The sequence below is a fragment of the Lemur catta genome, chromosome 7, assembly GCF_020740605.2.
Source record: "Lemur catta isolate mLemCat1 chromosome 7, mLemCat1.pri, whole genome shotgun sequence".
In the NCBI taxonomy this organism is placed as follows: domain Eukaryota; kingdom Metazoa; phylum Chordata; class Mammalia; order Primates; family Lemuridae; genus Lemur; species Lemur catta.
In genome coordinates, this window is record NC_059134.1 from 46,648,071 (window position 1) to 46,672,170 (window position 24,100).

General features: G+C 31.6%; 1 protein-coding gene across 1 annotated transcript in view; it reads right to left on the reverse strand.

Moving 5' to 3' along the window:
* TMEM135 (transmembrane protein 135) overlaps positions 1–24,100 on the reverse strand; it is a 202,069-nt gene that overhangs the window by 165,807 nt on the left and 12,162 nt on the right. Inside the window, exon 4 of the mRNA XM_045557167.1 lies at positions 14,093–14,126. Coding sequence (XP_045413123.1) covers positions 14,093–14,126 — 34 coding nt within the window. The remainder of the gene's footprint in view (positions 1–14,092; positions 14,127–24,100) is intronic.

Genomic DNA, 24,100 nt, shown 5'->3' on the forward strand with positions numbered 1-24,100 from the left:
AAATTGCTTCTACTATCTGTTTCCCTCCCATCTTATTTTCTCTTTTTAGAATTCCCAATTAGGGCACTCTACCACATCTGTTAATTTATCTTTCAGTATTTTTCATCTTTAGCTTTTTGCTCCATTTACTGTGCAATAACCTCTGCTTTATCTTTTACCCTTTTGTTTTTATAGTTTTTTTAACCAACCATATTTTTTATTTCTAAGAACACCTTTTATTTCTCTAAATGCTTCTTTTCCAAAGCAATCTACTCTTGATTTGTAATAGCCATACTGCCTCAAAATTCTCTGAGAAAATTGGATACTTTTTGCAGGTTTGCTCCTATTCCTGAATTACCTGTTTTCTCCAAGACCAATGTTTATTCAGAATGAGCCTTTTATTTTGTGCTGTTCCTTTTTATTTAAAAGCCTGGTAATACTTGGTTGTCTATTCATATTTAGGAATGAAAAACCAGGGAAACACACACACACACACACATACACACACACACACACACACACACACACACAGAAATACAACCATAGAAATGTCCACTATGGTTCTGAGGTTGTTTATCCAACACCACTTTCCTCTGAACGGAGGACAAACTGTAAGTTATATACATATCCTAGGAATAATGACTGGCAGACCTCACTTTAATGAAACTAGCCGAAAGCAGGTAAGCAAGCCATATGGGAGCTTCCCAAATGCTTAAAACCCTTTAATAAATTTTACTTTTGAATAAAGTTACCCTGTACCACCCAACTCCTCCCCACCCATTACACAGGGGGAATGACTTCACTCCTCCAGATACATCCCATGAATTCATGACTCCTGCTGACTCTTTTTCTTTATCAAGCTCCCAGCTTCAGATCTCCCCAGAGCTCTACCAAGAAAGAAGGATGGTTCCAACCATTCATCTGTGACTGTTAAATTGTGCCTTATTGCTCTAAGGATTTTTAGTTATTTAGCTTCCAGATATTCATCAAAATATCTAGTCTCTTCCAATATTTTTACAGACTTATTCCTTTTTGTACATGTTTGCTATCATTTCATTAAGACTGGGGGGAAAGACAGAAGTAGTAAACGACTGTGACCAGTCTGCCACCTTGAAGATCCTTGAAAATTTTCTTTCTCTTTTTAATAGACAGCCTGTTGGCAAATGACACCATCTCTGTATTACAAACTATATTTCAGATGCAGACTTACCTAATCACACCTTATCATCAATATTTTTGATCAATATATTATTGGTCTTTGATGTCAAACTGTCATCATATTTTCATGTTTTCTTTATTGGTTTTCTTGCATAAAAGCAGAGAACTTCAATCTTAATCATCATTTCTGACCAAATTACTTTAAGAATTTTTATAATATCCATAGCATAAGAGAAAGAATTTCCTCAGGGATTAAAAATATTTTAGCACCAATTTCCAAATCCCTCAGACATAACAAATATTCTCAATGCCTCTACATTGCATATTTCTCCTCAGTAAAATACAGATAATTAAAAGAATATCTAAATGTTAAATGTTAAAATATATAGTTACATCTATAAAATATTTGAACTCCCTGGAGGAAAGACAGTAAGTATAATTTGCTATACAATATTATCCATAACCATAAAGCCATTTCTAATTCAAAATTAATAAAACCATAGAAAAATAAAACCCCAATTGTTCTAATAACTACCTTATATACCTCAAGGGGAGGGGCAGGGGTGCACATAAGAGTGGGAGAGTTAAAAGAAATTCTTTTTAGATACATAAATTTAGTTGAACCTATACAGATATCATAAAACCATATTAAACTAAGAAGATTTAGTTCTAAACCAAAGGAAATTTTCTGCCTTTATAATATGTAAACTTTCCAAAATATACCTTTCCTGAAAACACAGATAAACTTTTTCATGCTATGAAGATTTGATAGACATGATCATAATCATAGGCACAACAATAATGACAACAGCAATAATAAAAGCAAACATCAATTGAGATATTCTAATGTACTAGTAAGTCTTTTATATGTATTATATGATTTTCACAATATTATTATATGAGGTAGGTACTATTATGATCCCCATCTCACAGCTTAGAAAACAGAAGCATAAGAGTAAAATGGTTTGACCAAGATCATCATACAACCAGTAAGTAAGAGGCAGTGGCTAGAAAATTTTTCTTGGTGACAAAAACAAAGTAGTGAAGTGGTACTGAAAAGTACTGAAAAGATCTCAAGCTTACAAGACTTGCCAAGGAGTCAAATGACATGGACACTGGTGTGAAATTGGTGTGCAAACTGATACCAGAATTTAGGTCTCCAGATTCCATACCAGTTTGCTTTCCCACTCTTCCACATTTTCTATCTCTTGACCTTGTTGCTGCCTCACTTTCAGGGACCGAAAGGCAACTTAATATTAACTAATACAATGAACCAGATCCTGTGACAAGTACTTAATTTTATGAAATATAGTTAAATCTTTAAAATATCTTTATTAAATTGTCATTTCTATTAATCATCAATGAAAATAATTGCAGAGGTAAAATAATAAATGCCAGATCTGAAAGATTCGAGCCCATATCGTAGAAGTACATTTTAGCAAAAACAAGTTTCTCTTTCCTTTTCACTTTTTTCTTTTTTTAATTTTTCTTTAAATAAATAGTTCTTCACAAATACAAGATCAACTTTCAGGAAAAGTAATCCTTGCCTGACTCTGCAGCTTTTTAGCAAAAATAGAAATTACAAAGTGAACTATCTTTCATCAAATGGCATTTATAAACTGGGCCATGACTTTTCTTTCATCTTTGATTTGCTAATTACTATTGAAAGCATAAAGGGTATGCCTTAGAGACATATTGTAAATAAACTATTTTTCTCCTACACATTAAACCCAATTATATCTCTGAAATTTCTTCATCATGCAGCTCACTTTATCGAACCAATTTACAGTGTATGTTACGCCAGAGTGCAAAAAATTCCAGAATCTATACATCATAGGATACATCTAGACATAATTTCTTAAACAATTAATCATTTCAGATAAGCAGTACAATTAAGTGTTAAACTCATGTTATTTTCATGAAAATCTGCTAAGAGGTATCACTAAATGGTACAAGATATTACTGATGGAAAAAAACTTATTTATCACATGCCCTTCAGCCATATAATTTAACAAATGAGAACCTACATCATGCTAGGAATCAGCCTTACACCCTTTCCTCCAAAAAATTTAACAGATAATATTGTTTTAAAATTAAAGTATTTAAGCCTCTAAATTAGTAAATGTGTCTTTGCCACTTACTTTAAATTTTCCTTAAGGGTGATTTTAGTATTATAATAATTTTACATATGAGATTATAAAGATATTTAACTTTACAATTAAATTTTGTGTTCTACAATAGGAATGAGCTCAATAGATATCACATAAAGACATAGTTCTTTGCTTCTGGTTTTAAAAAGTTACCAAATATTATGTTAAATCATGGTTATGTATATCAAAACAGAAGAAACATATAAAAATCATAAAAATATGATTAGCTGACCAAGGAGCTACAAAATACAGTAACATAGTAAAAGAATATATTTTTAGTACTCAAATATTAGTAGTTGTCTAAATGAATATAAATTAAGTCATTTTTCTTTTGAGCTTAAACATACAACACACTTGAATAATTTAATTCCTAGACGTACAAGTAATGCTTTACCTTCCAGACCAAAGTGACATAAAATGATTTAACATAGAAGTATTTTGAATTAATGTCCCATGCTGCTGCCTGAGGCTGCCATAGTGGTGCTAAATTTTTATAAACACTGCCATTGCATTCCAGATCTCCAGCTACAACCTAATTAAAAACCATACATGAAACAATCCTGTTCTATACTGCAACCGTTTACACATTTCAGGATTGTTTCTTGATATCCATACAAAAAGTCTCAACTTCTAAAAGGTTATCAACCAATAACATTTAGATAGGATACAGTAGCCTAGAAAAAGCACTAGTCTTTATTCACGCACACCCAGAGAAATTCACAAAACAGTCATGTACAAAAACATAGCATTGTTTGTGATATTGAGGAATTGGAAGTAATTTGGAGATCCATTGCTGAAAAAATGGACAAGTAAAATGTAGTGGATGAAATGTTCTAAAATTAGGTAGTGGTGAAGGTCACACAGCTCTGAATATACTAAAAATCACTGGATTATAAACTTCAAAATGGTAAATTTTATGGTATATGAATTGTATCTCAATAAAGCTATTATAAAGCTTATAGAAGGGGTGGATATTCTGGCACACTATGCAGCCATCAGAAGCAATGCATTGGAAGTATATAAAACAACACACATAGGTCTTGAAAACACAGTGTCAAGTTCAAAGTAAACACAACAATATGCATATATTTTGAAAACACAGTATTAAATTACCTAATAAAAGAAAATAAGTGGGAATCTTATATGCACCAGTGATGATAGTATTGCCATGTGCTCACAAAACCTCATGTTCAAAAATAATAAATGAAATAGAATTAAATTACTGGTTTTCACCCTATATAATTATTGGTTATTTGAGAAATGTAAAAATAGAACCTAACAAGACAAGATAAATCTAAAGTTCTATTTCAGAAAAAACATAGAATGCGACTTTATAGTTTATTTTAAAATATTATATACTGGTCTTAAATCTCTCAATAAAGTTCCTTAAAAAAATCCCACAGGGAATCCCTTTAACATCAACTGCCTCCATTTTAATGACCACCAAATTGATTTACTTTCTTCGCAAATAATGTTTGAAGACAATTCTCTTAAAGCAGTAATTCTCAAACAGCAGGCAGAAAATATCCACTAGAATCGCTTAGAGTGATTTAGAAGAGAGACTAAGAGAGGGAGAGAAGAAGGGAGAGAAATATTAATATTTTTGAGCCTCAGAATCAGGATTCTGATTCAGTAGATCTGGGGCTTGGCCTGAGAACCTGTGTGTGTGTTTAAAAGCTACCCCAGGGCTTCTGATAAAGATCAAGTTTATGAACCAGTTCCTTAAAGTATAGTCTTATATTCTTCACCCAATTTAGAATACAAAGGAGAAATTGTTAAGAAAAATACAGAGCCCTTCAGGGCCTAGCTCTTCAGAGTTGAACATGAAAAAGACACTTTATTCAATGTCTGTAAGCCTGATCTTAGTTAGAAGAGACCCTCTGGAAAACCCCTCATTGTCCAGGGCTCTTTAACATCATTTGACAAGTCTTGTCACTCCTGGTAATAAATGAGATCAACAAACTGTGCCACTCTTTAACAAGTTACTGCAAGGCTCTCTGGGTCTCTTTTCCAGAAGATAGATTATACCAATTTACAGTAAGAGACTAGATCATTTAATGCTTATAAAATTCCTGTGAGAACCCTCTCTCTAAAAGTTAAGCTTGTTTCCTTCTTACATATCTATAATTTAAAAAAAAAAAAAGTGGTCAGGTCCACTTACTCATTTGTTTACCTTCCTGTGGGGACAAAAAAAAAAGGTCATTTTTGTAGGCTTAAAGGACCTTGGTCCTTGGGGCTAATGGAAGGGAGGAAAAAGAAGAATTAGTATTAGCGTTGACAAGTTAGAAGAAAGGGATCATTCTCTCTAATCTTAGCCATTTTAGGAGTATTTTTTCCCAAGCTATATTCATCCAATAAGTATTTACTGAATATATATTATAGTCTAAGCACTATTTGTAGGTACTAGGGATATGTCAATGAGCAAGCCAGAGTCCTTACCCATAAACAGCTTACATACTGTGCAAGAAGAAAAACTATTTAAGATTATGAGTTAGAGAGTAGAGAAGTGAGGGAAAACTTCTTTACGATAGTAAGGAAGGGCTCTCTTAGCACTGGACTGAGAAGTAAAGAAGGAGAAGATCCTAGAAAAATCTAGAGAAAAATATTTCTAAGCAAAAAGAAAAGCAAGTGCTAAGGCTATAAAGAAATAATGGGCACTGAATGTTCAACATAGAGACAGAAGGCCAGCACAATGAATGAGAAGAATGAGGTCAGAGAGGTACAGGCTATCATAAAGAGCCTTGTGAGCCACAGTAAGGCATTTGATTTCATTTGGGTTGCAGCAGGAAAGGAAGGCTTTTATGAATCGTAAGCAGAGGATCAGCATGCTCTAATTTGTATTTGTAATGACTCTGACTACTATGTGGAAGACAGACTACAGAGAGACAAGAGTGGCAAGATGTAGAACAGTTAGGCTACTAAGATAACTTAGGTAAGAGATGTTAGAGCTTAGACTATGGTTACAACTGTGGAAGTATAAGATACTGTATGATCCAGGATATATTTCAGAAGCAGAATAAAATTTCCAGATGGATTGGACTAGGAATATAAAGGAAAAGAAAAGAATTAAAATTCCTAGGTTTCTGGCCTAAGCAAATGGATGATTGATGTCATTTGCTACACAGAGAAGGCTTAAGGAAGCAATTTGAGAGTGTTTATAATTGTTTTCTTTTTAATTTAATACTCTCATTTTATTTCTTTGGAGTTCATCTGTCAAATTTCTCCAACTAGTTTACAATTCGTTTTGTATTTCTTTTGGATCCTCACATGCCGACCACAGCACTGATACATATAATAAATACCTGCTAAATCCAATTAAATTGAAGTGGCCTTATAAGAAAACATATGAATCAACATTTTCAAACCTTATGTTTGAAAAATCAAATACAGATGTTTTAATCAAAGACATTGCATGTTTAACATTAAAAAACAAATGCTAGAGACAAGCCCACTAGGTGTATGTTTACAATTTTAAAATGCATATACTGTTAAATGTTTGGTGGTGTAAATGAAATTACAGAGAGAAGTTTTCAAAATGACTTATACACAAGGATTTTTAAGTGTCTTAAATTATTTTTCTTATAATTAAACATAAAGGAACAAATTACACATGACATCACATCTTAAGTAACTGTTAGCATATGGTGGTTAAGACTGGAAAACTTAGTAATTGTCACAACCAACATAATAAAGGGAAATCAGTAAATGCAAATTTTGCTTATGTGTTCTCTTTTAAAATATACTATTGCAAAGTTGAATCCTACCAGCAAGTGTTCTTGTGGGTAATTGGTTCTGACATATTAGTTAGCCCCAGGAAAATTTTTCCATAAGTTTATAGCCATATCTTGGGCAGAAGCCAGAGAACATACTTAATTTTTTATTCTATACCTTTTCTATATGCTTTTTATTCATTTTGACTTTTAATAACTAATTCACTGTCAATTTAAAAAATCTAGAAAACTATACTATTCTAAAAATTATGCACTTTTCCCTCTACATGTTCACTAACATATAACAAGAAAACATTTTCAGATGGACATTAGTTCTATTGCCTTTAGTTTGTATTTTTAAAAAATTCTAGTTAATCATTAAGGCTATAAACTCTACTGGTCTAACTGTAACTTATCAGGCCTTACTGGCAGATATCATGAGTAATAAAAAGTAACTATAAGAGAGCCCAAGGGAAGATCTTTTTATAATAATGAAAGCATAATAGGGATGTCCCCTTATTTCAGAGTATACGGTTCTTCACCTGCTCCCCACAAACCCAACATAAACACAATTGGCAAAATTTACATTTACAATCACATAGTACAAGCACTTATTTTGAAATAACTATTAAAACTAAAAAACACAGATGAGGTATGCTTTCACTGGCTTACCAATTTCTCTCCTCCAGTAAAGTAGGAAGTCCCTGGAAACAGAAACTATATCTTGCTTATTTTGGTAAGCCCAATATCACTTACAGTGTCTAACACACAGTAGATGCTCAATAAATGTCTCTTATCCTTTTTTGTTTTTTTTTTATAAACCTTGGCAGTTTAGAAAGGCAAGAATTTTGTCCTGAGGTCATCAATGACACATCTCTAAGATGTAGCTAAGTTCTCTCCTTTCTCGAAGGTTCAAGTCCCATGAACCTTCCTCAGTTGTCCCAGCTCAAGGCTAACTCTTTCTTAAAGTTCTAAAGACTGGTGTGTAATCACATATTTGTCATGAATACATTATCTTGTACTGTTAATTATCTATTCATTTAAAATCCAGATCTAGATATATCTTGTTCCTTCAACTAAATTAATAAATTAAGTGCAAGGACAGAATAATGGTTTATTTTGTGTCCCAATACTTAACATAGCGCTTTGTACTTAATAAATGTTCACTGATGAAAATAAAGATAAAGATGATAAAGATAATATGGAACTAGTTTTATACATTCTTGTATCACGTATTCATGATGCATGAATCCACAATGCATTTCATGGCAATGTCTTTGAAACTTCCCTGTCAAAATAATTAAGGAATGAGTAATTGCCGCAGCCAAAACTAACAAAATGATATTATTACTGATCAAATAATTATTATTTCATTATCTCCCAACAATTTGAGTGGGCTGTACACATGTGTAAAACCAATCTATTGTAATGAAGATATAACTAAAATGTGAAAAAGTAGGAGTAAACCCCCAAAAAATGATTATTTAATATGATAAGCAATAAAAACTATATGGCATAGTAATGAAGAAGTATGTCACAAAACAATATGCTCCCAATTTTTTAAAAGATAAGCGCTTAACATGTAATGTGTATGTACATCTAGGTTTGTATATTTATGTATGTACATTGGAAGTGGAGAGGAATAAAAAATAAACAATAAAATGTTGGTAAGTACAAAATGGTAAAAGGGTGATTTTTGCTATCTTCTTTATGTTTTCCTGTACTTTCCAAATCAGAAACCCATACCAAAATACAATAAATATTTTGTTTAAATCAAAGCTGCCAACATTAACAAATTTTGTTGTTGGATGTTAGTTATAAGCCAACAATTTCAACTCGGTCTCATAAGGAATATAATCAAGTTATAGGACACTTATTTTTTTAGCTTAAATTTAGTTCTCTCCAAAAATGTTTAAATTCCTACCTATTCTGAACCAAGTACTCTCTTAGTGTAGTAATAGTTATACAGTAGTAGTATAAATAAATGGCTGTTTAGATAAAGGAAAATGAAGCCTATTAGATTATCACTAATATCTAGAATATAACATAATCATGTACAAATTCACTTTCCCTTAGACATAGCGAAAATCTCTGTGTAAAGTCTCTGATCTCATTAAATTTTTAAATTACAGACCCTTTATAACCGGTTGGCAAAAAAGACCAATTCATATTTTGCACTACTCCGGAAACTTTTCTAGTACTCAAATTTATTAATCTGAACACAAAAATTACAAACTTACTTAACAGATAAATGTACCCCCCTTCTGAAAAAAAAAGTTTTCCATTTTAAAGAACTAAAGAGTCAAAGGTTTATTCTAGATTGGGAACACTAGGAAAACAAAATGGTACAGCCACCACTCAGAAACCAATTTGACAGCTTCTTTAAAAACTAAACATGTAACCATCATATAACCCAGCAATTGCACTACTGGGCATTTATCCCAGACAAATGAAAACTCATACTCACACAAAAAACTGCACATGAATATTTATAGCAGCTTTATTCATAATAGCTAAAAACTATAAACAAGCCAGATGTCCTTCACTGGGTATACTGATACCATGCAATACTACTCAGCAATGCAAAGGAATGAACTAGTGATACACACAATAACACATTGTTAGGTAATACAGATAATACATAACCAAGATTTATCAATTGTTTTAAACTTTTTGCATGTTGTAGCATTTGTTATCACTTAATAACATAAGCTTTTGTTTTTAAAGTAGATGATTTCCCCAGTTATTTATCTCTCTAGATTCTGAGTACACCACCATAAGTTGACAAAATAAGAGTGTCCACACTCAGTTCAAACTAAGTCATGTGCTTTATCTAAGTATCACAACCACCAACTTTCTATCTTTGTATTCTTTTTAGTCAAAAATATAACATTAATGTAGCCAAATAAAGCAAAGTTTTACTTGCAAAGTAAAGTAAATAAATATTTAAAACCAGCTTTTAAATAAACATCTAAATATAATTTGGTATCTCTCCTATAAATCCTTCTCTTTAATAAACATATTCATCTATGATTCATTTAACAAATTATGGCACACAGTACATATCAGGCACTGTTCCAGGTGTGATATAGCAATATATAAAACAGACCAAAACCCTATACTCAGGGAGCATAAATTCCAAGGTAGAAAGATAGTAAAATAATAAGCAAAGAAGATATATGTCAGATATTAATAAATTCCATGAAAAAAAGATACATAGGTTAGGGGCTGCAAAGGTGTGGGTAACATGAAGGGTGACTGTTATTTTATGTGCGATAGATATGGAAAGCCTCACAACAGTGACATTTCAGTAGAGTTTCAATGAAGTGAAAGAGTAAGACATACAGACATCTGGAAGTAAAAGCTCAAAACAGAAAGAATGGCAAATCCCAAGGTCCTGAAGAGAAGGATGCTTGTCATGCTCACTGAACACCAGAGGGGGCAGTATGGCTGAAGCGGAGAATGAGGAAGAGACAGTGGCAAGAAATAAGGCCAGAGAAGCAAACAGACCCCACATTTTCACAGGGAAGCTCCTTCCAAGCCTTGAGAAGAGCCTTACATAACCTGTTCACAAAGTCACATTTTGGTAAAATTTGCAAAAAGTATTTTAACCATAGATGGTTAAGAGCACTATCGCTTTATGTTCCAATTTCTCTGTCACACGTCCCCTTGTGGTGAATACTACTGGGATAGCCACAGGCATTTTGAAATCCACAGGCACTTTGGGATCATATGAGTTAAATTTAGCAAGACATGCTGACTTTGGGTTTAGCAAGATATATTCATTAATTTACTTTTCAGGTGCTTCTAAGTATAGAAAATTGATTGCCAGTGGCTCATTAAAAGAGTGGCTTCCAGGAATACTCTACCATCCACTGTGCCAACTTACTCTGTCATGACACAAAGGTAAAGAACTGGACGCCATACTGACATATGGACACGTACTAGGATGGCAAGCCCTGAAAATGTATGGGTGATAAAAAAGAAATATGATTTGAAATGCACAAAGCCAGAAGATAGATTGTCAAAAGTTCTACTAATTAACAGGTATGTAAAATAGTAAGCAGAGGATTTGATTCTTATCAAAGCCTAGTCAAAATGAAATTTCTTTCCTGTCAAGAAAATGCAGTGTAGTGAAAGGAACACTTATACACCATTGGTGGGACTACGAACTAATACAACCTCTATGGAAAGCAGTATGGAGATACCTCAAAGAACTAAAAGTAGACCTACCATTTGATCCAGCATGTTCACTATTAGGCATTTACCCAAAGGAAAAAAAAATCATTTTATAAAAAATTACACTTGCACTAGAATGTTTATTGCAGCACAATTCACAATCGCAGAGATGTGGAAACAACCCAAGTGCCCATCAATACATGAATGGGTTAATAAAATAAAATATGGTATATGTATACATGGAGTACTACTCAGCTATAAAAAAAATGGGGAACATTATAATGTCTTTTCTAACAACCTGGATGGAACTGGAGACCATTCTTCTAAGTGAAGTATAACAAGAATGGAAAAACAAACACCACATGTACTCACTATTAAACTGGAACTAATCGATCAACACATATGTGCACATATGGAAGTAAAACTCAACAGAAATCAAGCAGGTGGTTGGGGAAAGAGGGGAGGGGTAAATTCACACCTAATGGGTACAATAAACACTACCTAGGTGATGAGCACACTCATAACATGACTCAAACTGTGCAAAAGCAATACATGTAACCAACAATGTATGTACTCTTGTAATATTCTGAAATAAAAAAAAGAAAATGAACATAATTATAATTATTATCAATAATCATAACTTTATAGGGTTTTCTCCCAATGGAAATTGTACTATAGAGAATGTTTTACTATAGAATTCCTATATTTGAGAAGCACTACCTGTAGCAGAATTCAAAACAGGTGGTAAGTCTGTGTATTAAATCAGATGGTTTTAACTATTCTAAATACCAAAAATTTAAAAAAACATATTTTATAAATAATGCAACAGGAAAGATTAAATTATATTTTTAAGATCTTCTCTGTCAAAAATGATATTATAGAGTCATTATATGAAGAAATAAACAAAGAGCATATAACCAATAAATGATGGGCAAAAGTGTTATGTAGGTGTACAAGATGATTCTGTAATAAAAGTATGTAATTTTTCTGGATTTTAAGTTATGTCTGATATTTATCACCTTTTGAAAATTAAAATGTCATCATTCAAAGTGAATTTTTAATGGATAGGTTAAGCAGTACATTAAAAACAGGTATTAACTTGAAGACAGATCTGATAAGATAACCATAATTCAGCACAGAGAGATGAAAAAGCAGAAAAATGTTAGAGAGTAATTAAGAAACTATGAAGAGGAAAATAAGATTTAACATACATCTAAAAGAAGTTCCAGAATAACAGAATATAGAGACAGGGGAGAAGCAAGATTCAAAGAAAGAATGGATAAGAATTTAATTCTAGAACTAACCATTAGTCCTCAGACTGAAGAAGCAAAATGAGTCCTGATCAAACTAAATATAAATAAGCCTATATCTTAGTCAACCCAACATGCCAAAAATAAATTTGTCAAAAGCAAATCTTTAAAAACAATTGAGAAAAAAATAGAGATTACCTAAAAAGTAAAACCAGACTGACAACAGATTCCAAAAAGTATCTACAGAGAATAAAGGATTTTTATCTTTAAATCATTGTCGACCTAGAATTCTATGTCCAGCAAGATCATTATTAATTCAATAAATATTTATCAAATCTCTACTACATGCCAGACTCAGTTTAGGAGCTCAGAATTTTACATTCTAGTAATTCTCGAGAAGAATAAAGACAAAAAGAAATCCTTTAACTAGACTCTGCTGTCTTGCTGTCCTGAAATTTCCATTTCATCACAATTAAACTTAGAATACCTAGTTTTCTACAGTGTTTTAAAATAACTTACCTGATGGCATATCCTAGGTTTTCTTAATTGGTGCTACATGAAACCTCTGAAATTGTAATGAAAACTTGAGTATCTTTCCACATATGAAAGGTTTTCTGTGAGGGATGTCCATATCTGTCATCAGATTCTCAAAGAGGTCTATGACCCAAAAAGAGTTTTAACCACTTTTCTCTGACTCAACTCCTCCCACTCAGAAGAGTTTGGTGCTGCTATTATGGCTTTCACAGTACCCTATAATTCATCTTTCAGTTCTTTTCACACATTATTTTTCTGTGCCTTCTACACTATACAGTAAACATGAATCCAAAAGCTACCTCTATCTTGCTTGCCAGCATCTAGCAAAGTAACACATGGTAAGTACTGAGCAAAAATTAAATGTTTTATAACTGAAATGAATTGCTAAATATAACTCAGAAATATATCCCCTTATTACAGAATTCAAGAATCTAACCTTAAGTAAATAATTATTTGTGTTTTCTTAGTTGAATTTTTTAATGTTATCTATCAATTCTATTAAATAACCTTAAAAGACTTCCATATAAATATGTTTTTAAAATATGAACTTGGCAGTAAAATTTATATAACCTTGAGTATATATTTACTTTAAAGAATATCAGACTAGATAACATCAACTTCATGTCTGTAAACTTAAAAATCTGGAAGCCTAGCTAATTATATTATTAAATGTACTTAGTGTTTGGAGATAATACTAATGTTGCTTTAATGTCCAAGAAGAATATATATGATAAAAACCCATCCTTAAATCATTTTTTCCACAAGACATGGCAACAGAAGCAGAGTATGAAATTCAACATGTAGAGAGACAGATATATAGACATAAATATACAGCCTATCAAAGATGAAGATCTAAGATTAAAAAAAAAAAGATTGAGTCACGAGCAAAGAGGCAGCAAATCACTTCCTCCTAAAATAAGTGATATTCAGTTCTGTATGACAGGAACAAAGCAGATGGTATCAAGGCTCTTTTAAACATGTAAGTGTATCCTTTAAAACAGTGACAGAAATCATTCTCAAATTCAAGTGGCTTTCCTTTTGTTTTTTTAAGAAAACGTGATTTAAAAAAATAAATACAGTACATTGAAAAACCTCAAAGATTTAAAAAAAAAACATAAAATGAATTACTTACCAAGTTGGCCATATAAATTGTGAGCAGCCCTCTCCTGCAAATAATTAAAAAAAAAGATAGAGTAAGATTAAGCTTCAATTTAATAATCACTTTATCATTTATTAGAAATCTTCAAAAAGAATTATCAGGAGCTGAGAAACATACTGATATCTTAGGAAAAAAAGTAAATTGTGCTGAACTAAGTTCTCAGTGCCCTAATACTAGCTGGATCTAAACAGTAAATCATACTGTTTAGTGGTCATTAAATATTCTGTTTAATGGTCATTAATTAAATTTTTAAATTACTATTGCCTTATTGTTGTTATTAACAAGAATAGTATAATTTGTTACTCATCTATGTTTATGCTAGAGAATTCTAAATTTTATAATAAATAATCCTAACTAATTTATCTTGCTAAAAGAGTCAAATCTCGAATAATTCTGACCAAATAAAAGTTAATTGCAAAAAAAAAATCAGGTTTTCCATTTGTTTCACACACAGTTGTTCATTTCATTAGTTGATCATTACAAATCATACTTAATCACCTTGGTTTTAATTTCATTGTTAAGTGAGAAGTTAGGCACTAAGGGAACTTTCTAATGCCAGAGGACAAACAAAATTTTGTTTGTTCTCTCAACACTCATTTAACCAAAAAAGTACATATTTACCAAACTTATTTAATGAGAATTCAGGTAGAAAAAGATAAGAATCCTTTTCTGCCTTTAATCAGTTTATTTAGTTTATACTGCATAAAAGAAATAAATGAAGCACATCCTATTCTCTCAGAAAGAGGTCTTTAACATGTTTTCAGAGTTCAAGGGCAGAGTTCAAAGAACAGACTCTGAAAATTACAAAAACTTATTTGGGTTCCAATTATGAACATTTTTAGTATTCAAAAAAAATACCACATACATAAGACAAATACCAATATCAAATCACTTTCATTTAAATATCATGTCAGGTCTTAATATTAATATTGTAAATGAAATCTTGACATCAGATTTATACATAGTCTTGAAAATTCATTATTTATAATAGCTTACTAAGCTTTTTAATATTCCTAAAGCCACATGGAGGCAGTATGATTTAACTGAATAGTGCTGAAGTAAAGAAGTCAGGGTTCCAGTTAACTTTAATTCTCTAGTACTCTGTAATTTTGTCATTAAAACAAGGGAACAAGACTAGTTATCTACTTACATTTCTTTAAACATAAAAATTATTTAAAGGAAAAAATGTACATATATTACCAATATATAAAATATAACATTGGACTTTCTCTGACAGAAAGTAGAAGAGGATCTAGGATCCTCAGTGCCACACACCCCAGGCAATTTCCATCCTCTGCAGATCCTAATTCATTCCAGCAGAATAAGAGAACCCTATTGCTCCTCCAAAAAAGAATTTAAAAATCACTGGTAAGATGATTTATAAGGTCTCTTTTATATCTTCTTTTCTATGATTTCTACATAAGGATTGAAATTGTCCTTACTAATCCTTACCAATCTTACCAGTTCCTTACCAAATTCTAAATCAAAGATATTCTAATATTACTTACTTTATATAGAGAAAAATTAGGATAACATTAACATCCAGGAGTCACACATACAGAGGAGAAAGAAAAGTTAAATGCTTCACGTGATACCTATCTTTGCCAAAAGCTGGTTACATATAAAAAAAAGAAATCATTAATTACAAATTCCAAAAATTTTTATTTTGGAATTTGTAATTAATGATTTCCTTTTATTTTTAATTTCTGTACTTTCCCTGGTAGTGCCTGAGAATACATTTCAATACAAAGTAAACTAAGGTATGATGCCACAGGTTGAGCCTCCCATATCCAAAATGCTTGAGTCCACCAGTGTTTCAGATTTGGGGTATTTTTGTATTTTGTAACATTTGCATATCCATAATGAGATACTGTAGGGAAGGGACCCAAGTCTAAACATTAAATTAATTTATATTTCATATACACCTTATACAATAGGCTGAAAGTAATTTTATACACTATTTTTAATAATTTTGTGCATGAAACAAAGTTTGTATTAAGTATTTATGTGTGGAATTTTCCACTTGTGGCGTTATGTTGGCGTTCAAAAAGTTTCAGATTTTGGAACATTTAGGATTTCAGATTTCAGATTAGGAATGTTCAACCTATATTTTTAAAAACATTTGTTCCATTAACCTAATTCTATAATATTCAACAGTAATACTGCCACAGTTTCATCACTAGCCTCCATCTATCTGATAATAAAACTATCTATTAACTACAGGGCAAAGATTATTATTGTTTACCTTTAAATTTCCACGAACCTGCAAGAGTACCTGGCATCTAAGAAGTGCTAAACAAATGATTGTGGAATTACTAGACATATAACCATCAAGCTGTTGCCAGGAACACAGCCTTGTAAAAGGGAGCATATTATAAACATATAATCACCAAGGATAGCCACTAGGAGAGAGAGCCAATTAATGATACCAGTTTTTTAGCAAGCAATGATCAGATGATGTTACACTTGCCTTACACAAGGTGTAATTAGTATTATGAAACCAAATTTTATCTTCCCAATAGTCCTATAAAGTAGATACTAGTACCCTTACTCTGTTGAAGATCAAGAATCAGAGAAGTAACGTGGTTTTCTTAAAAATGTAAAAATAGCAAAAAAGACAAGCTGAAATTAGGAGTTAGTTCATCTAACTCCAGTTTTGGGTTCTGTCCAATGCGCTGCTTCTACAGTGGAAAATCTTTGTACTACTAAATTACCTTTAAACTTTGCAATTCACTGGCTTATTTAATATGGTGTCCTAACAGGCTTCTGTACTTTGAGGATGACTAAACCCTTGACATACATTCACTATTGTGAAAAAGCAGAGGATGTATTGTTACTAGATTATGTCCCATTCTGGTCTCAAGTTTCAGTTTATCCTTCCCAAAATCACCTCCCTCCCAGCTGTTTCTGAATTCCAACCCAAAGCTAATAGCCTCAAGAATGAGAAGACATTATCTGTGAAGGGCATAATATGTTGGATTACAGGGCCACACTCTTTTTGGCAGGATTTCCTTGGTGTAATGCCTTCATTTTCTGTTCATTCAATGTGAACTCTGTAGCTGTGCCATGTCAGAACAATGATTTATTTTATCACTTCTCCAGTTATATTAAACTGAGAAGTTAATTAAGTGCCATTTTATTATTTAACATTTGACTACATCTAGCCTAAATCTGAAGACAAACAGGCCACTCCCTTCCTAGTGAGTACTCTGGAAACCAACTTACATATAAAAACATCGCTACAAGAGGTGACAGCCACCTGTAGTCCCAGCTACTTTAGAGGCTGAGGTGGGAGGATGGCTTGAGCCCAGGAGTTGGAGTTCAGCCTGGGCAACATAGGGAGACCTTGTCTCTAATTAATTAATTACTAAATAAATAAATAAATAGCTACAATATTGATGGGGAAGGGAGTGGTGCAGGTTAGAATAGATGGTGGCACAGGACTAAAGAGAAGGGGCTGGCTGAGACCAGTAAGTACAGTAAGTAACTTTTTAAACTTCACAGGAGATTTTGATACACATACATTGTTCTCCCATTCTGCCAAGAAGCACCAGAGTAGAAGGCTGGCGAAGCTCAGTGAATAAGCAGTACAGTATTTCTTTAAACCATGGATAAGCTTTTTTGTTATTGTTTCTTGTTTTTTGCTTTTTTTTTGTTGTTTTGTTTTTATTTTTTGTTTTTGGTGGGGGAAGGGGTTGACTCTCTTAAACTTTCATACAAAGCTTAAATGGGTTTGCACCTCCTTCCAGGGGTATTATCTAAAAAAGTATTAAGAACCACTGCTATAGAAACTATGTAATCAGAGTATCATCATTCCCATAGGGAAAAATTAAAATAATTTTCTGTAACATCTTAGTAGATTAAAATGTATCCTCACATCCTGCCGGAATTCCAAGCATTATTATATATTCTAACATTATCATTTCTAATTAAATAAATAAAAATGCTTTTTTTCTGGAAACTATAGTGCATATATTCTTTAGCTAACCTCAAAATTTTGAATGACACTATGTAACACATTTCATAATTGAGGTCTCACTGGGGAGCATAGTAGGAATGATGTAATATCTAAATTCTAAATATTTATATATTCTATATATACATATAAAAATAATTACATGTTCTATAAATAAGGAGAAAGAGATAAAAGAAAAAATAAAGCGAAAGTTCCTATATATTGTAATGGTTTGCTAAGAAATTTTATTTAATCATCTCAGAAAATCTTTCAAGATGTAATAGATTTTAATCTGTCAGAATGTTTTAGAAGAGTATAAAAATACTTCCTTAATGCACAGGAATGAACAAGGGAAGCTTTCAGTCTATAGCAAGAATTTATAATCATATTCTATCATATACAGTACATAATACAGAGTAAACTTTTCAGAAGACTATAAGGTATTTAATTTTCTTCCTGTGAATATAACATGTCACTGAAACTTAAAGATACCAAGAATTTACAGACCAAATTCACAGTATTCTGTTATTCACATTATATGGTTCATTCATTTTGGTCATGTCTGGTTAGGAATTATATAACCACTATAGTGTAATTTAATAACTCAACCCATGAGTATGTTTGAATATGCAGTTTTTGATATTTTAATTCAGGCTCATGTTTGAGCACACTGCAACTTTTAAATTATCTAAACTAACACTAAATATCAAAGCAAATTCTATAGCAATTCTACAAAACAAAATCCATCAGAACTTCTTTCTAAACCACAAAGCACTTCCTAGAAAACGAAAGAGAAGACTCGTTCTTAACAGCCCTCCTACAGATAAACTAGATGTTACCAATGCTTCCTGCTGAGTTACTATGATCATAGCTCTTTGTGGCACAAATTTTTTAAGCAACCCTGGAAACAACTTCAAAGCTTTCTCAGAACCCCACAATGACATGATTAAGATTTAAGTAAGCTGCCCTCTTACTAGGTGTCAGAAACTACTAGCAGGCAAAGCCTACTCAATACTGGAAAGGGAGGAGGGTGGGATGAATGGATGGATGGATTAGAGAGAAAAAAAAGTTAAGTAAGAAAGAGAGTTCAATCAATATACACGAAGACATATTTATAAATACAGATAGATCTTCATCTACATATCTGTATCTATATCCAAGTAGATAGATTAGAGATGCATATTGCATATTCTCACCTCATTAAATACATTTTGAAAAACCGATTACACAACTGAGTACAAAATCTCAGAGTAAAGATTTCACCATTAAATAAAGTTTTAGAGCATGAGAAATTAGGACTATTAGTATTTACTATTTTGGAGAATAGAAAAAACCTGTTAGTCATTCACAATATGTTCCTTCCATTCTTTCCAATATAGTAATAGATATTGTAGATATTAATAGAAAAAAAGACTAAACTATACACATCTCCACTGACAAATGGCTCCTTAAATGTTGCTGTTTCCCAACTTTCAACTCAGACCTCTTCTTCTTCCGGGCTGTCACATTCTAATCTACTCCCATAGTTTCAATGACCACCTATAAGAAGGAATCTTCCAATTTTATTTTTCTATCATCTTTATCTTGAATCTAGACTCATATTTCCAGCTACCTATTGGCTAGCTCCACGAACATATTATTGATTTCCTCCATTAAAGGCATAATTATAGATTCCTTTTCCTTATCCTAATAAAACAAGAACTATAATACTAATATGCTTCATTTTTGGCACTAGATGTAATAATTTTAAAATATACATAACTTCAACATTTGTAAATTACTTATAATCTACTAAGAGATCTTGATATGTAATGAAATCTTAATATAAATTTGTGGTAAATAAAGAATACTTTTTCAGAGCAAATTAGGCCACTAAGTTAACTCTTGTACAATTCCAAATATGCACAGACCAGATGTTTACTTAAGACACTACAAGACAACTTGTAAAGAGATAAAGCAAAAAGATTTGCTTTCCTCTGTTTTAAATTCCAAAAAAAAAAACCCACAAAAATCTGCTTTTTAAAAATGTCACTAGCTTCCGAACAACACTAAAAATTAAAACTTACAGTTTTTAATTACACCCAACCAGGATTTGTGGTTGATATATGCATATATACACACAACACTCAACAGAAAGAACTATGGAGCTATTTCCCAGTATTGTTAACTGTATCACCTAATAAAAAAAAGAACTAAATCAACACATGTCACAAAGAGTTCAATTATATAACAATCAAATCAAGGGAAGGATAAATTTTTCTTCAGCAACCATGCGATAGCAGTTACAAAGAAGCTATTATAAGTAAAGCTAGACTCAAAATTTTGAGCAAGCCTTCAAAACAATAAAAACACTTCAGTTAATATTTAAAATAGGTCATAATCTATAACATCTATAAATTTTCTATAAACAACCAGTGTCTAAGAATGAAACACTACTGCAAAAGCTCACTTACAAGAAAAAGTAGAAAAACTGAAAAACAAAAATCTCACCTATCAAAAGTGAAAATAAACTAGCAACCCAAATTCATGTTATCACCTCACCTCAAGCAAACTTCTCTTTATGCCCTAAGAAATTATTGCTTTTAATATCAATAACACACTTTTACTTTGTTGTTATTGTATTTGAACTAATGTAGTGTTCAAAGAGAAAAAAAAAACAAAAAAAACAAAAAACAGATCTAATGATAAACAGCCTCTAAGATAGACCTAGACAGATTTCTACATGTTGCAAGGTGGTAAAATATTAACACTATGAAGCTGTAAAGTTAAAGATGGATATTGTAGCCCATACATCAAACACTAAAAGAAGAAAGTCAAAAAAATTAAAATGGAATTGTTAAAAAAAACTACATAATGCAAAGGAAGGAAGGAGGAACAGAAAAATGAAAAACAGAAAAAAATAAAATGGTAGCTTCAACCTAGCTATATCACTAAATCCATCAAATGTTAATGCAGTTAAATAATCTAATTAAAAGGTAAAAACTAGCAGAATAGATGTTAAAAAAAAAAGACCCAACTATATGCTACCTGCTAAAAACATACTTTAAATATAAAGACACAGGTGCTTGAAATTAATTAGAAAATATAGACTATGCAAACAGTAAGCCAGAGAGGACCAAAACAGCTATATTAATATCAAATAAAAACAGACTTCAGAACAAAGAGTATTATCTGAGTTACAGGACATTTCATATTGATAAAAGGTCAATTCATCACAAAGAAATGATAATCATAAATGTGTAATTACCAATAGAAGCTTCACAGAAATTGGTAACATTAAAGACAGAAATAGACAATTCCTGAACTACAGTTGGAGATTTTATACTTTTCTCTCAGCAAATAATAAAACTAGACAAAAAAATTAGTAAAGATATAGATTAGTAGCACTCAACAAGGACTGATTTGTCCCATAGGGACATCTGCCAATATCTGGAGACATTTTGGTTGTCTCAACTTGGTGAGGAGGGGAAGAGAGTGATAATGGCATGTATGGGTACAATGCTCAAGATAGCCTTCCCAATAAAGAATTATCTGGCCCAAAAGGTGTCAATAGTGCCAAGGTTGAGAAACTCAGCTGTAAAAAATATTACCAATGACCTTGATCTTACTGATATTAAAAGAATACTATAAATAGGCTAAAGAAGAAAAATCACATGATCACAGCAATTGATACAGAAAAGACATGTAACAAAATATCATTCATAACACAGGTTCTCAGCAAACTAGAAATAGATGTAAACTCCCTAAACCTGACAAAAAGTGTATAAAAAACATCCTACAGCTAATGTAATGCTTAATGGTGAAAGACTGAATCCCTCCCCCTAAGATTAGAAACAAGGCAAGGATGCACAATAAGGCAAGAAAAGGAAATAAAGGACATACAGATTGGAAAAGAAAAAAACTATCCCTATTTGCAGACAACATAGTTGCCTATATAGAAAATCTTGAGGAATGTATCAAAAACTTTTAGAACTAGTAAGTGAATTCATCAAGATCACAGGCATCAAGGTAAACACACAAAAATCAATTGTATTTATATGTCATAGCAATAAACCTGTAGAAAATGAAATTAAAAATGTAATACCCCCTACCTCACACTATGTGCAAAAATTAACTCAAAATGGATGAAAGACCTAAATGTAAGAGCTTAAACTATAAAACTTACCAAAGAAAATAAAGGGGTAAATCCATGTATTGGTAACGGTTTGTTAAATATAACACCTAAAACATAGTCAACAAAAAAATAAAATAGATAAACTGGACTTCATCAAAATTAAAAACTTTTGTGCTTCAAAGGACAAGATCAAGAACATGAAAAGACAATACACTACACAGGAGAAAATATTTGCAAGTTATGTATCCAATAAGGGACTTATATCTAGAATATCTAAAGAATCCTTACAACTCAATAATTAAAAGATAAATTTAATGCTAGAAATGCCACCTGAAAATGAAGATACAACCTAAGTAACATAATCAGTAGCATAGATCTTATGGCTATCTATCAACCTTTGAACCATAATGATAGAGAATGTACCTTTTCTTCAAACATTCATAAAACAATCACAAAACTGGGCACAAATTAAGCCCCAAAGAAAATTTTATTAAGTCCATACAAAGGAAATACTACAAATAACATTCTCAGGTAAGAATGTAATAAAACTAGAAGTTAATAACAAGAGGCCCTTTCATCTTCTTAAACTCTGTACTAAATAATTCTTATATCAAAGGAGAAATAGCACTTAAAATTGCAGACTTTTCCAGAAAATGATAAAAAAAATACTACATATCAGAATCTATGGTATACAATTAAAATAGTGATCAGAAGAAAATTCATAGTTTTAAATACTTATATCAAATGAAATTAAAGAATGAAAATAAATTAGGCATCAAACTAAAGTTTTTAAAAGGAATACAAATTAGTCAAATGAAAGTAGAAAGAAAAAAACAATAAAAATAATAATTAGAACACCAAAATAGAATACAAAAAATAGCAATAATAAATAAGATGACTCATTGAAAAAAATCAACAAAATTGCTAACTTAATAAATAAGGGAATGGCACAATTATATAAAGTAAACAAGTTCAGAAATACCATCAAAAACAAAAAATTCAGTCAAATCATAACTGACTACTTTGTAAAACTCCACATAAATAAATACAAAAATCTTTTAAAATGGATAATTTCTGGGAAATGGATAATTTTTCAGAAATAGATAACTTTCTAGCTCTTAAACAAAGTTACTAAAACTCTCTATTGAGTGAGCTAAATGCTTAAACAGATCAATTTTCATAGAGAAAACATAACTTTTTCTAAGAACTACCACCGAAAAGAGTCATCATGCCCAGGAGGTTTCACAGAGGCAAGTGACCAGAATTCAAAGGCCAGAAAATTCACTGTTTAAACTATTCCAGAGCAAGGAAGAACGAGGAAAATTTCTGACATATTTTATGAAGTAAATATCACAATGGCACCCAATCCTGATAAACAAATACACACACACACACACAAAATGACTAGAATCTCAATCTCACAAATGATTAAGTGAGGTTTATCCCAGCAAAGCAATGATCATGAACTATCATAAAATCCATTAATCTAATTCATTATAAATAATAAATTTATTGGAAAGATCTGGTGATCATCACCTCAATCATATATTCAAACTTGCAACCATCAAGATATGGACTCCCTGTTGGCCTCAGCATCACCTATGAAGTATATTCTTATCAAGAATTTTTAATTTAAATCTAATCAAGCCTTTAAACCAAACTTTAAGTTTATAGGAAATATACAAGATAAATGAACCAACTACACAATTCCCTGAGTTAATAATTCAGACAAACCAGAAATGTATTACATACAACACAACTGTCCTGGTCACTTCAGTAAGTCGATGCTGTGAGGGAAAAAGGTGGGGAGACTATCCTAGATTAAAAGAAAATAAAGAAATATAAAAATATACATAAACTTTCACTAGATTCTAGTTCAAAAATGCTATAAAGGCCATTTTAGGACAATATA